At 42.2% G+C, this 15,414-nt stretch overlaps 1 protein-coding gene across 1 annotated transcript in view; it reads left to right on the top strand.

The window, feature by feature from the left end:
* The first annotated feature begins 5,547 nt into the window (after positions 1-5,547).
* The window catches only part of ndufa9a (NADH:ubiquinone oxidoreductase subunit A9a), a 29,988-nt gene continuing 20,121 nt past the window's right edge, over positions 5,548-15,414 (top strand). The window contains exons 1-3 of the mRNA XM_078553389.1: positions 5,548-5,662; positions 10,367-10,537; positions 13,808-13,905. Coding sequence (XP_078409515.1) covers positions 5,611-5,662; positions 10,367-10,537; positions 13,808-13,905 — 321 coding nt within the window. The 5' untranslated portion in view covers positions 5,548-5,610. The remainder of the gene's footprint in view (positions 5,663-10,366; positions 10,538-13,807; positions 13,906-15,414) is intronic.

The following is a 15,414-nucleotide window of genomic DNA, read 5'->3' as shown; positions in this document are numbered from 1 at the left end:
AGTTAAAATTGGGCCTCACATTTGACTATTTCACAATTGTACTTTGATACTGTATGCTGAGAGTGCACTGACCCCTGCTGGCTATACTCCGACAGTTCTGGCAACAGCTCTACCACAATGATTCTGTACTATTAGTTTCATTGTGTACTTGAAATAAGGGGTTTTGATAGTTTTGTGTCTCTAAATGTTCTTGCACATGCTTTTCTTCATTTTCAGACTTACTTAAAAGGGGCTAAGTCTCCGAACCCTTGCTTTCCTAATGCACCCATTTTAAGGGCACAACATAAGTGAAGAATAGACTATGATTGAATCTGGTCATCGTCCCAATTGCACTGCTTGTATTTTGCCCATCCAAGTTTGGATAGGTGCATGAAATGCTGCATTTTAGGGGGGATATTCTTGTTTAAATGCCATGCAAGTGTTTCTTCAGTGATGCCACCCTGCATTTCCATCAGTCATGGGTCAGGTGCTGCCTGTGGACCTATTTAAATTGGGTGCTGAGGGTCCGGAAATAGCTTTTAAAATGCCATTTAAACATTCTTAAATTACTGAATCAGAGAAAAGGCTTTTGTTGAACACTTCATTTTGCTTTAACGAAAACTGTTTCTGCTGAGGGATTGAGGCGCTAGCCCAAGTTTTACGATATCTTAGAGTTCAGGGAGGGAACCATGCAGTGTAACAGAATGAAAAGCCACTACAGTATATCCTTATTTATATGTTGTTTTAAGGAAGAGGAGGAGGAGGAGGAGAATGATGAGTAGGATGCCATTAAGGAATACAGGTACATGAGACATCCCCAAAGGAGAAGGGCACCGATACACTGTTACCCTGTGGGCAAAATATATTCATTACGGAGAATTTTATTTACAATTCAAAGTGGAGCAATATCTTCACTGGTTCCAGTTCAACAAGGCGTAATCCAGAAGTTTCTGATCTGCTGCTGGATAAACTCCAACCACACTGCATGATGCCAACAAATGCAGAAAAGGTCACCAAGGCCATGAATTTCTAAGCCCCAGGATCTTCTATGGGGGCCACTGGCAACATTGCCAGCATCAGTTGAAGTACATCGGTACATTAAACAAGTCACTGATTCATCAAAGTAAACCAGTTCATCTTACCAGTGAAGCTCAGGAGAAGCAGACATGAGCACTATGCTTCTTTCATATGGCTAGATTTCCAAAAATACAGAAGACAATTGATGGCACATATGTGCCACTGCAAAGATGTGTGTCCCTTACATGCAATCACAAGGGATTTTAATCCATTATTGTACAGCATCGTGGAGAAACACATTTGTGCAGTGGTGCTACGCAGACGAAGTTGATTCCCCGGCCTGCAGTGCTCCTTGCCTCTGGAGAACTGATGTAAGTCTGTGTAGCAGGGCTATTTCTCCCCACTTCCTGGAGTGTCATCACTACACAAGATAATGCATGTGAGGATCAGATTCCCTGGCAGCTCACATAATGCCCTTATTACAAGATGACAAACGGATAGTCAGGAGTTGGCTGGGGGACCAGGACTACTGAATGATTCCCTAATTCATGATCACTACATCATCCATCAGCACTATTGGGACAAAATTACAATGATTACGATGTAACTGATATCTTCACATTAAGCAAACTTCTGAAATAGCTCATCCACTAGGACTGATCAGACAACATCCCCCAGCACAATCCTGGGGGTCTTCAAGATTATTGTGATTTGCACCACTCTGCACAACATTAAAAGAGAAGGGAAGCTAGGAATGGAAATAGCAGGAGTACTTCAAGGATGAGCTGACAGAGATACCAGAGAAGGCTCCTCATTGTTTACTATTGTGACTTGACAATCTTTAAGAGATGAAAGATTCCCCTGAACCCCACTACAAAATTGATACTTTCTCACCCCCCCATCTAGCAAATTCCATTCAGTTTCACATTAATTCACGGTGAGAAAATCACAAGCCTCATTGTTCTCCAGTAACACCATTCTTCCAAGACATTTCTGACCTCAGCATCACAAATCAGGGTAACCACTGATCAGGCAAGGACTATTTTAATAATTCATACAGGATTCTGAATGACAATGTCTATGGTAAAACAGCTTTTATTGTCTGCAGATCTAAATATAGCCTGGAGATCTAAATATAGTAACTTCTCAAGTCGATCCCCCATGGTTTCAAAGACTGCAATTTGTCCTTCTGAAGAGGAAGCACCAACTGTCCTTAGCCATTATTGTGGTTGGGATGGGGGTTGTGGGGGGGTGGTTGGGGTGGGGGGAAGGTGGGGTGGAGGAATGGGATGAGGAGAGAGGCAGTTATAGAGTGTAATCAAGGTGCCATATGCTCCATTGATCTTTATGAGGAGGGAAATGATTGGTCAATGTTGGTCCATACCAGGGTAGAGTCCATAATTTTGCTGGTCATCTGCTACTCATCCCAGGAGGACTTTAATGTTTCCACATAGGTATAACTCTCATCAAACATTCTTCTTTTTAGAGCAGCACCCATGAGATTCACATCAGGGACTGGCAACACTCCACTCACACTCACCTAACTGATACAGGCATAGCTTTTTTTGTCCTGCACAACCAATACAAAATGCCTTTCCTATATTTCCAATGTTTGCTCCTTGGAAGGAATGAGCTGACTTATGCCATATATCCCTTGGGTGATCTACCTCTCCTGGGTATTGTTTGACATTTCTTTCTTGAACAAGAATAATTACATTCAGTGAAGCCAAACATCTGAAGGATATCTTCCAGATGCCCCCAGACAGATGTTATAACAGGGAGGAAAATATTTGAAGGAGCTGATAACATATGAGGATAGAGTTTTTAAAAACTAAATTTGACAAAAGTCTTGTGAGGGGAGTTCCAAACACAGATTCCAGGTGACAGTGGACATCCTTTAGCTCATAGTATACTTGTGCCTGATGCTTTTTCATGCCATTTGAGATATTGGGGTGAATAATGCAAGATATCCTATAGCACCAGAGTGAAGAGGAGATGGTGGCTTAGTGGTAATGTCACTAGACTAGTAATCCAAATGCTGAAGCAAATTCTCTGTAGGTGTAGATTCAAATCCCACCATGGTAGCATTTGAATTCAATGAATAAAAACATCTGAAATTGAAAGCTAGTCTCTGTAATGGTGACCATGAAATGATCATTGATTGTTATAAAAACACATCTAGTTCAGTAATGTCCTTTAGGGAAGGAAACCTTCTGCCATTATCTGGTCTGGCCTAGCCTACTTGTGACTCTAGATCCAGAGCAATGTGGCTGATGCTTAACACTCCTTCAAAAGGGCCTAGCAAGGCACTCAGTTCAAGGACAATTAGGGATGGGCAACAAATGCTGGCCTTGCCAGTCATACCCACATTCCATGAAAGAATAAATTTTAAAAATGGGTGAAGCAGCAGTTCTCTTACCTTGTATGTTCATTAAACCTTTTCTGGAATTAGTTTGCAGACCTGGCCAGCCCTCAGAGTGTCTGCCACCTCGCTCCCTTATAGCATTTTCAACTCCTCTCATTGGTTTCTTACTTGCCTAGGCAAAAGTCATTACTGTCATTTCATCATCTGCTCCATCAGGATTCCTAGGTCAGCATCAAATCTCTGTGCTTTGATATTTTCATTGCCACATAATTTGCTGATCTGCTGGCAAGTGGTGAAGAGGTTGCTAAAAAGTCACTCTTTGCCTGTATAAACTCTATTGATCCAACCTTCTGTCAACATTGCATACTTTTAGGTCTTTCCTACTCTTACCCTAGATATTTTAGTTTGAGGGCGAAACTGAGCTATATTAAAATGTATATTTTGTGAGTTTAACAGTTACCTTTCAATGGAGCTAATAGTTTTACAAATTCAGGAAGCTCAACAATTATTTTTATGGGTATTTAATGAGCTGGAGCTGTACAACAATTGGAATAGAGTTGTTTGGAAAGAGATAATTTAGACCACTTTAATCCTGCACTTAGAAAGTATACAAGAATAAAATAATGTTGTATTTATAAAGGATAATTGCGAAGTAATAGATAAACATACAGATTATGACCATTTATCACTTTCTTTCAAGGAGCTAGTTATAGTGTAATATCCACTAATGAATGGATTAGAGTCAAGGGTAGTTATGTTGGAGCTGTATAAAACATTAGGCCACAGCTGGAGTACTGTGTGCAGTTCTGGGTCACCACACCATAGGAAGGATGTGATTGCACTGGAAAGGGTGCAGAGGAGATTCACAAGGATTTTGCCTGGGCTGCAGCGTTTCAGCTATGAAGAGAGAGTGGATAGGCTAGTGTTGTTTTCCTTAGAGCAGAGAAGGCTGAAGGGGGACCTGATAGAGGTATACAAAAATATGAGGGGCATAGATAGGGTAGATAGGAAGAAACTTTTCCCCTTAGCGAAGGTGTCAATAACCAGGGGGCATAGATTTAATGTAAGGGGCAGGAGGTTTAGAGGGGATTTGAAGAAAAATCTTTTTCACCCAGAGGGTGGTTGGAATCGGGAACACACTGCCTGAGAAGGTGGTAGAGGTAGGAACCCTCACATTTAAGAAATATTTAGATGAGCACTTGAAGCGCCATAGCATACAGGGCAATGGGCCAAGTGCTGGAAAATGGGATTAGGATAGGTGCTTGATGGCTGGCACAGACACAATGGGCCGAAGGGCCTGTTTCTGTGCTGTATAACTCTATGACTCTAATTTATGTGGACAAATTATTTCAACAGAATAGATTAGGAAAGGCCGGAGGTCATACTTTCGCTCTCCACAGATGCTGCTAAGTTTTTCCAGCATTTTCTGTTCTTGTTTCAGATTTCCAGCATCCACGGTATTTTGCTTTTGTCACATTTTCAAGTTGTGTAAGGGTCGAATGTTAAATGATTCTGTACTATTGACACAGGCATATGTTGCATTGACCCTGTTGGACAACGGCGTTCATGGTGCATATGCTATTGGTGGATAATAGTATGATGCTCTGACCCTATTGGACAGTGGGGTTGATGATGCACTGATCCAACTGGGCAGCGGGCTTTATGGTGCTGTGCTTCTATTGGGCAGCAAGGTTAATGGTGCTCTGACCCTATTGGACAGCAGGGTTTATAGTTCACTGACTCTATTGGACAACGGGGTTTATGGTCCGTTGACCCTATTGAACAGTGGGGTTTGTGACGCACTGACCCGATTGGGTAGCGGTGTTTATGATGCACTGACCCTATTGGATAATGGGGTTCATGCAGTCTGAAGAGTTAAATGGACTCGAAACGTTAACTTTTTTTTCTCTCTCCACAGATACCGTTAGACCTGCTGAGTTTTTCCAGCATTTTATGTTTTTGTTTCAGATTTCCAGCATCTGGAGTATTCTGCTTTTATCTTGGAGTTTATGGTCCGTTTACCCTATTGGACAATGGAATTTATGGTGCATTGATCCTATTGGACAGCGGTATTTATGATGCACTGACCCTATTGGACAGTGGGGTTTATGGTGCATTGATCTTATTGGACAGCAAGATTCACTGTGCATTGACGCTATTGGTGCATATTGACTCCTCCCCCTGAAGCTCACTGTTGACATCGTGGAGCCTCGTTCGGTGATTGGGTGTTTGGTGTCAGCTGATGCAAGATGGCGGCGGTGTTAAGTGGTGGGGTGCGGGCCCATGTCCTCCCAATGTCAGGTCAGTCCCGGTCCCCGGTCTCACTCGGGCCTGGCTTTATTTCGCTGGATTTGGTTCCCGCCTGATATCAGAGCCAAATCCGAAACTGTATCTCATCCGGGGTCGATTTCCCCCGCTCCCTGGACTCTGGGTGCTCTCGCCTATATATGCACACGGTGTTTATGTTAACTAAAAGTCTAGGCCTTTTAACAAGCATACTTTTTTATTTAAAAGATCAAAGAGAAAATGAGTTTAAAAGGTTAGCAAAATATGGTAGTGATGCAAATCATCTATTTCTGGTGTGATTTAGTAGCACAGTTCCTTCTGTTTTAGAACATTTTGGGTTTGAGCCCCAATTAAGGACCTGAAGGAATGATAAATCAACTGTCACTCCGGGCTTTAGGCTGATGTGCAGATTCCCATTTTGCAACAATTTTTTCTTATATGTTGATCAGCAATTTTCCCTAAACCTGCACCACCAAAGACATTCATCTCATTCTGTTTGTGAGATCTTGCTATGTAAAATGGCTTACACATATTCATTGTTTGTAAAGCACTTTGAGATGCTTCTTAGACAGATTCTAAGGTAGATACAGAAGTCTTCCCTCGTGTTACTGTGCTGTCAACATAATCAATATTAACACTGATTTTGGCAACTTTTAATAGGATTGAAGTGGTGAGGCACAGAGGGAACAGGATAGCGATGTTGACTAAAATGATCATGCAGTCTGCATTTGAGCTGTTCCATATAGAGGATACTGCCATGAGACCAGCAAAAGCAGCCAAATAAATTGGTGAACATGTGCAAAATACTGTCTAATGGAAAGAATATTTGGGGCTCAGATAATTGTGTATTTGCCACAGTTCTGTATATTTGAGGAAATGCTTGATGACAATCTGGGGGTAGTGGCCTATGCAGTAGAAGGAATGCATTAGGGGAACTTTTTTCTTCATAAGTGGTAGAGAGAATTTCTTTTATTATTCATTCATGGGATGTGGCTGTTGCTGGCTAAGCCAGCATTTATTGCCTATCCCTAATTGCCCTTGAAAAAGAAGTGGTGAGCTGCCTTCTTGAACTGCTGCAGACCATGTGGTGTAGGTACATCCACAGTGCTGTCAGGGAGAGAGTTCCAGGATTTTGACCCAGTGACAGTGGAGGAACGGCGATATATTTCCAAGTCAAGATGGTGAGTGGTTTGGAGGGGAACTTCCAGGTGGTGATGTTCCTATCTGTCTGCTGCCCTTGTCGTTCTAGATCATAGTGGTTGTGGGCTTGGAAGATGCTGTCTAAGGAGACTCAGTGAGTTTCTGCAGTGCATCTTGTAGATGGTACACACTGCTGCCACTGTGTGTCAGTGTTTGTGGATGGGGCGCCAATCCAGTGGGCTGCTTTGTCTTGAATGGTGTCAAGTTTCTTGAATGTTGTTGGAACTGCACTCATCCAGGCAAGTGGAGAGTATTCCATCGCACTCCTGACTTGTGCCTTGTAGATTGTGGATAGCCTTTGGGAAGTCAGGAGGTGAGTTACTTGCTGCAGGAATCCTAGCCTCTGACCTGCTCTTGTATTTATATGGCTAGTCCAGTTCAGTTTCTGGTCAATGGTAACCCCAAGGTGTTAATAGTGGGGGATGTAGCGATGGTAATGCCATTTGGACATGGACTGCTTCAGTATCTGAGGAGTCATGAATGGTACGGAACATTGTGCAATGATCAATGACATCCCCCCCCTTCTGACCTTATGATGGAAGGAAGGTCATTGATGAAGCAGCTGAAGCAGGTTGGGCTGGGTTGGATTTGTCCTGCTTTTTGTGTACAGGACATACCTGGGCAATTTTCCAAGTTGCCAGGTAGATGCCAGTGTTGTAGCTGTACTGGGATTGCCTTTGCAATGAGCCCTGACAACATTCTGTTCTAGGCCCAACCATCTTCATCAATGACCTTCCTTCCATCATAAGGTCAGAAGTGGGGATGTTTGCTGATGATTGCAAAATGTTCAGCACCATTTGCGACTCCTCAGATACTGAAACAGGCCATGTCCAAATGCAGCAAGACCTGGTCAATACCCAGGCTTGGGCTGACAAGTGGCAAGTAACACTTGAGCCACACTAGTGTCAGGCAATGACCATCTGCAACAAGAGAGAATCCAGCCATTTCCCCTTGATGTTCAATGACATTACCATCACTAAATCCCCCACTATCAACATCCTGGGGGTTACTATTGACCAGAAACTGAACTGGACCAGCCAAATAAATACTGTGGCTACAAGCGCAGGTCAGAAGCTAAGAATCGTGCGACGTGTAACTCGCCTCCTGGCTCCCCAAAGCCTGTCCACGATCTACAAGGCACAAGTCAGGAATATGATGGAATACTCCCCACTTGCCTGGATGAGGGCAGCTCCTACACCACTGAAGAAGCTGGACACTGTCCAGGACAAAGCAGTCTGCTTGATTGGCAGCACATCAACAAACGTTCACTCCCCTCATCACCGATGCACAGGAGCAGCAGTGTGTACCATCTACATGATGCACTGCAGGAATTCACCAAGGCTCTTTAGACAGCACCTTTCAAACCCATGACCACTACCACCTGGAAGGACAAGGGTAGCAGATAGATGGGAACACCACCACCTGGAAATTCCCCTTCAAGTCACTCAACATCCCGACTTGGAAATATATCACCGTTCCTTAACTGTCGCTGGATCACTATCCTGGAACCCTTCCTAACAGCACTGTGGGTGTACCTACACCAGATGGGCTGCAGTGTTTCAAGAAGGCAGCTCACCACCACCTTCTCAAGGGCATCTAGCGATGGGCAATAGATGCTGGCCCAGCCAGCGAAGCCTACATCCCATGAATGCAAAAAAAAATTCAGTGCCTTCAGCCATTTCTTCATATCACGTGGAGTGAATCCAATTGGCTGAAGACTGGCATCTGTGGTGCCGGGGACCTCCAGAGGAAGCCGAGATGGATCATCCACTCGGCACTTCTGGCTGAAGATTGTTGCGAATGCCTCAGTCTTATCTTTTGCACTGATGTGCTGGGTTCCCCATCATTGAGGATGGGGATATTTGTGGAGCCTCCTCCTCCAGTGGATTGTTTAATTGTCCATCACCATTCGCAACTGGATGTGGCAAGACTGCAGAGCTTAGATTTGATCCATTGGTTGTGGGATCGCTTAGTTCTATCCATCACTTGCTGCTTATGCTGTTTGGCATGCAAATAGTCTTGTCTTGTAGCTTCACTAGGTTGACACCTCATTTTCAGGTATGCCTCGTGCTGCTCCTGGCATGGCCCTCCTGTACTCTCCATTGAACCAGGGTTGATCCCCTGGCTTGGTAGTAATGGTAGAGTGTGGGATATGCCGGGTCATGAGGTTACAGATTGTGGTTAAGTACAATTCTGCTGCTGCTAATGGCCCACAGTGCCTCGTGGTTGCCCAGTCTTGATTCAGTAGATCTGTTTGAAATCTATCCCATTTAACACTGGTAGTGCCACACAACACTGTAGAGGGTATCCTCAATGTGAAGACGGGCCTTCGTCACCACAAGAACTGTGTGGTTGTCACTCTTACCTATACTGTCATAGAAAGATGCAGCTGCGGCAGGCAGGTTGGTGAGGATGAGGTCAAATATGTTTTCCCTCGTGTTGGTGTTCTCACCACTTGCTGCAGACCCAGCATAGCAGCTATGTCCTTTAGGACTCGGCCAGCTTGGTCTGTAATGGTGCTACTGAGCCACTCTTGGTGATGGAAATTGAAGTCCCCCACCCAGAGTACATTTTTCACCCTTGCCACCTCCAGTGCTTCCTCCAAGTGGTGTTCAACATAGAGGAGTACTGATTCATCAGTTGAGGGGAGTGTCAGAGATGGGACAAAGATGCTCGAGTCTGAACAATAGATGAGGGTGTTTCACCAACTCTATGAAAAATCACCAGATCAGATATGATGCAAATAAATCAAGTAAATGCGGGAGATTGTGGATTTCTGCTAAATGTTCTATTGAAAGCTCACTGTCAGAGATAGAGAGAGATATTTAGGAAAGAAAAGAGCAATCAGAGAAGGATCATGCAATGATTAGAAACCAGAGTTAATGAAAATGCATTAGGAAGTCAGGTTAGCAACTTTTGTTGACCCAATTAATGAATCAGACCTGTTAAAATCAGTACATGAATTAATTGCATTGAGATTTGGATTGTTATCCAGTTGCATTCTGAAATGTTTCAAGTTGTCCCAAAGTTTCATTATCTTTCAAGAAAATATAGCGTTAGAATTCCTTTTTCCTCTTGAATCAAGCTGATGCAGTGATATCTTGAGTTTTTTAACATTATTCCAGTAGTTTCCTTCATTCTACAAGGCTACTAATTTCATTTGGATGAGAACTGAGTAACTGCATCTGATGGGAAATATTGCTTGGTGGATGTATTATATATAATTTGACATGAACTCAATGTTGTGGCCTTTATGAAAGTTGAACTGCTATCCAATGTGACAGCTCAAAAATAAGTTTATACTATTTGTTCACCCTTATAAAATATTTTTAAGAATGTTTACTATACTGTAATTTTTTTCATCAGATACAGGTAGCAACGGTTTTGCTAATCCTTATATAAAACGATTTTCCATTTGAATATGTAAAATTGGCTTGTAGACAATATTTCTTATAAAGATGAATTATTACCTGTGCATACCATATGTCGATAACCTTCACTACTTGTGTTGTCTTTCAGGGTCCGTTTCACCTGGTTTGGCCTCGGCCGTGTCCATTTTGATTCAGAAAAGGAAGGTTCACCATTCTCTCATTCCTAGAGGTAAAGGTGGACGTTCATCTTTTAGTGGGATTGTGGCTACAGTTTTTGGAGCATCTGGATTTGTTGGACGATATGTGGTCAACAGGCTTGGTAAGATCCAGTACATATATCAATATTGACTTACAATAGGGATTGTGAATATATTTTTCTAAACTAGTTTTTACTTCAGTTTCTTAAGCTTTTGTGAAATAAAATACTGTTTTCAAACGGTATATGGGTTCTGGTAATGAATGCTGCAATACTAAGACTGCACTGTGAAATCAGTTTCACACAACAACATGAGAAAAGATTTACAAATAACTGAGTTGTGAGCAGGGCATTGAAAATATCAATTTTTTTTAGCATTTTATACAATTTAAGCCATGAAAGAACATTATTGAGATAAGGCTAAGGTGCGGTGGGGAAAGGCCACTATAGTGTAAGATACTCTGAATAAATGAATATTTCCTGTTTAAAACATCTCCAAACTCCATTGCATAACCTCAGAGGTGGGTGGTATAATCTTTCCTGTAACACCACCCTCACATAGAATGATAAGCTGCAATCAATGCAGGAAGTGGGTGCATAAGCAGCGTGTGTCCTTACTGACTTAAGCTTCTGATTATTGAACTACTGAGAATGATTGACTGTACTTTAGCCCATTGTTCTCCACTCTACACATGTTGTAGATTTTATTTGATTGCAGCCTTTGAACTCCTTGGCATTTGTCGTGTTTTGGGATTTTTGATCATCCTTCAGTTAAAGATTTTTAGGATCATGTTATATTTAAGGGTTATGTTTTAAACACTGAGTTCACAGAAGTTTTTTTAAAAGAAGCTAGAGGCATTGAATGTATGCGTATTGAAGCCAGATAGGCTGGTGTTTGGAATTCACAACTAATACACTGAGGATTCGTTGGCTCATCGTAGGATCATTAGTCAGGATGGCCTCCATGCACATTTAAGAACAGTTGAAAGTCACTATCTTACACAGCAAGGTGGGAGGAAAGGTAACTCCTTTTATTAATGGGTCTACAGGAGAAGGGAGAAAGTAGGTGTCTTAGCTCCTTCCTACTGGAAACATACATAAGAACATGCATGCAGGTTTAAAATGAGAGTATAGTGAATGACTGTCCTTTGTTCACAGCTGAAAGCAAAAAATGCAGATCATTTTTTTCTGTTAATAATCTGTAAACAAGGTGGTGCTTGGAAAATATCAATTTAGCTCATGAAAGGGATAGGGCACATGGTTTCTTATTCCCTGCTTCCATGTTTTCAAGCAGAGAAGTGAGTGAAATAAGTGGACTTTCCTTTGAGTGTATCTCTGTATGTTGACATGTGGAAGTTGTCTGTTTTGTCAAATCTGGAGCTTGGATGATAGTTCAAACATCCAAGACCAGATATAACACCACTTCCACTCAGTATTGGGCATTATGTTGGTCTTTCTCTCCCTGTGATTCTGTATGTTTTGTAAAGGCCCAGTGCCACTTTTTTGTGATAATTCTTTTGACAAAAGTCTAGTTCTTTGTGGCCACTAACTATTGTTGTGTACATCTTATTAGGCTTGGCAAAAACCATCCCTTTTCCCTGCAGAATCACAAATCTTGGCAGTTTTCTGTTTGAATTCAAACAAATTTGCATTTATTGTGCTTATATATTTGAGAGGCATTCACAGTAAAATCTACAGATGAAATGCTACTTTTCCAAGCCCCTCTATGGCCGTTGGCACAATTTATTGCTGCCCACAGTCAGAATCTCTGCCTTCTGTTTACAACTAGTAGCCATTCTTACTGATATGAAAGTAATTATTCTAGGTCACTTTCAATATTCAGATAATGTGGTGAAGGAATTTGTTTAATAAGATAATAGAATTGTTGGCAAATGCTGGCTTTATAATCCTCTGCACAAGTCATAATTAGAATGCTTTTCGTTAACGCACCACAACCAATACTCCTGCATTAGAAAGTGTGAGAAAAGGGCTGGTCCCAGGGTAAAGGGGGTAAGCTATGAGGAAAGACTGGAGAAGTTCTGGAGGATAGATGATTAAGCGGTGAATGCCATGGAGGAATAATAAATGGCATAGGTTAGTGAAACCCAAATTATTGCTTCATAATATACCAAGAAAGTAAGCAAAGGAAATTAACCAGGCGTAAATTTTAAAATTTACTCATTCTTAATGATCTACCAAGCAAAGTAACTGTAGAGCTTGTAGAAAATATAGATGTCATGATGACTAAAGGGCTGGGCTTCATGGAAGAGGCATTGGGAGAGTTTGTATAATAAAAGGATGCCAGTGTTCTAGAACGATTAACTATGATGGCAACGTTAGGGTAATAGAGAGATACTTCTGTGACCTGAAAGACCTTAACCCAATTATTGAATGTAATAAAAGAAAGTAATAACTAGTCTTTTTTTTGAAAAGATCATATTTCTCTGGTGCCTAAGTTCACAAGTTAGAAGAACCTTGGATTTGCAGATTTAGCAGCAGGTTTTGTGAATGATTTTAGAATTGTCATTAACACATTAAATAAAAGGTGAGTCTTTACATTGTCTGCAGCAAGTGTTACACAGATGGTACTGTGATAGATGATTGTGATGCTATGTTTCACATCACACCTGCTAAGTGGTAGTTGTGATGGGGTTTTGAGTTTGCATGTAGTCCCAAATTGACTATCATGTAGGTTATCACCAATACAACTACAAATTTCTTTGAATTGACCAGTATTTATAATTTATTTAATCTTGCAGTACAGTAGTTGATCCAAAACATTCTAGCCTAAATCCCTGGCCCCCTGCTTTGCAACTTATTGGCACAATAGTATTCCTTGTTGTCCTTGTATTACCACCCATCCCTCCTCCAAAAACTAGACTTGGTTTTGACTTCACTTGTGCAATACCACAAATGATCAACTAGTAAACATGAAACCTGTAAACTTTCCAGAAGACTTTTGGGTGAGTGGAAGGAGAATTGAAATTTCCCATTTAAAATTATTACTGTTCCTGATGCCACATTAAATCCATCCCATACCGGTGGGCCAAAAATTGAGTCTTTATAGCATTTTTATAGTTTTCAGTTACACGCTGTTTTGGGTAAACAGACATTCTGCATCAGTTCTTCAGTTTGGAAACTTCTAAAGACAATGATGAGATGGGTTTTTGGAGGTGCCAGAGTTCTAGTTGACCAAAAACATTTTACTAGAAGTAGCACATTGCAAGTTATTAGGGAATATTCAAAAACCAAATAGTAAATTATTATTATAATGTTTGTTTGAAGAAATCCTGTTGCAGATATTCATATGCTCTTTTCAGTCTACGCGTTACCAAGAAGGCTGCATTTTAATGTAAAAGTTTTGTTTAATACAGAAATCTTTCTCGTTTTTAGGGCGGATTGGCTCTCAGGTAGTGATCCCATATCGCTGTGATACATATGACGTTAATCATCTCAAACCCATGGGTGATCTGGGACAGCTGACCTTTCTAGTGAGTCTCAAAAACTCTTGCAAGAAAATTTGAAATGTTTAACTGATACTTTTGAAAACTTGTGAAAGATATGATTGTGATATTGAGGCAAGTTTATAGTGCAGTTTCTCTTTGTGCTGAATTACCAGATTCGAATGACCTGGTAAAGGGTACGCAACTGTCTGACACATCCCTGTACAGTTGGAGGGAAAATTACTGAGTTACACTGGGAGAAGTGGAAATGCGTGAATGGGTCAACCATCCTCTCAACTGACAGAAGCAGCTTTCAATCAAATTTTCAGTAATTTATCCAGCTATTGGGGCAGTGTTTTGGATTCAGATTACTTTGCATCCTATTGAGAGCTACTGGCAAGATAACATTTTAAACATAACATAGCCAGGGTTAACGTATATTAGAGTGATATTGAACTGAGGAGTCGTAAATTGGTCCTATTGTAAAAACAGGCTCGAATGGATGGAACCATTTGTTCCAGTCCTACTCCGGCCCCCTCGCACAACTCTTTCTCCGGTACATCAATGACTGCTTCGGTGCTGCTTCATGCTCTCGCTTGGACCTGGGAAATTTTATTAATTTTGCTTCCAATTTCCACTCCTCCATCACTTTCACATGGTTCATCTCTGACACTTCCCTTCCCTTCCTTGACCTCTCTGTCTCAATTTCTGGTGATAGATTGTCCATCAATATTCATTACAAGCCTTCCGACTCCCACAGCTACCTTGACTTACAGCTCCTCACACCCCACTTCCTGTAAGGACCCCATCCCATTCTCTCAGTTCCTTTGCCTCCATCGCATCTGTTCTGATGATGCCACTTTCAAAAACAGTTCCTCTGACATGTCTTGTTTGAGGTTTTCCACTCACGGTGGTTGACAGGGCCCTCAACCACGTCCGGCCCATCTCCCGTGCATCTGCCCTCACACCTTCCTCTCCCTCCCAGAACCATGATAGGGTCCCCCTTGTCCTCACTTATCACCCCACCAGCCTCCGCATTCAAAGGATCATCCTTCGCCATTTCCGCCAACTCCAGCATGATGCCACCACCAAAGACATCTTCTCTTCACCCCCCTGTTGGCATTCCGCAGGGATCGTTCCCTCCGGGACACCCTGGTCCACTCCTCCATCACCCCCTACACTTCAACCCCCTCCCACGGCACCTTCCCATGCAACCGCAGAAGGTGCAGCATCTGCCCCTTTACTTCCCCCCCCTCCTCACTGTCCAAGGGCCGAAACACTTCTTTCAAGTGAAGCAGCGCTTCAGTTGCACTTCTCTCAATTTAGTCGACTGCATTCGCTGCTCCCAATGCGGTCTCCTCTACATTGGAGAGACCAAACACAGACTGGATGACCGCTTTGTGGAACACCTTCGGCCTGTCCGCAAGCATGACCCAGACCTCCCTGTCGCCATTTCAACACACCACCCTGCTCTCATGCCCACATATCCATCCTTGGCCTGCTGCAATGTTCCAGTGAAGCTCAACACAAACTGGAGGAACAGTACCTCATCTTCCG

The sequence above is a fragment of the Cetorhinus maximus genome, chromosome 12 (genome assembly GCF_964194155.1).
Source record: "Cetorhinus maximus chromosome 12, sCetMax3.hap1.1, whole genome shotgun sequence".
NCBI lineage: Eukaryota > Metazoa > Chordata > Chondrichthyes > Lamniformes > Cetorhinidae > Cetorhinus > Cetorhinus maximus.
This window is presented reverse-complemented; position numbering and strand designations above follow the sequence as displayed.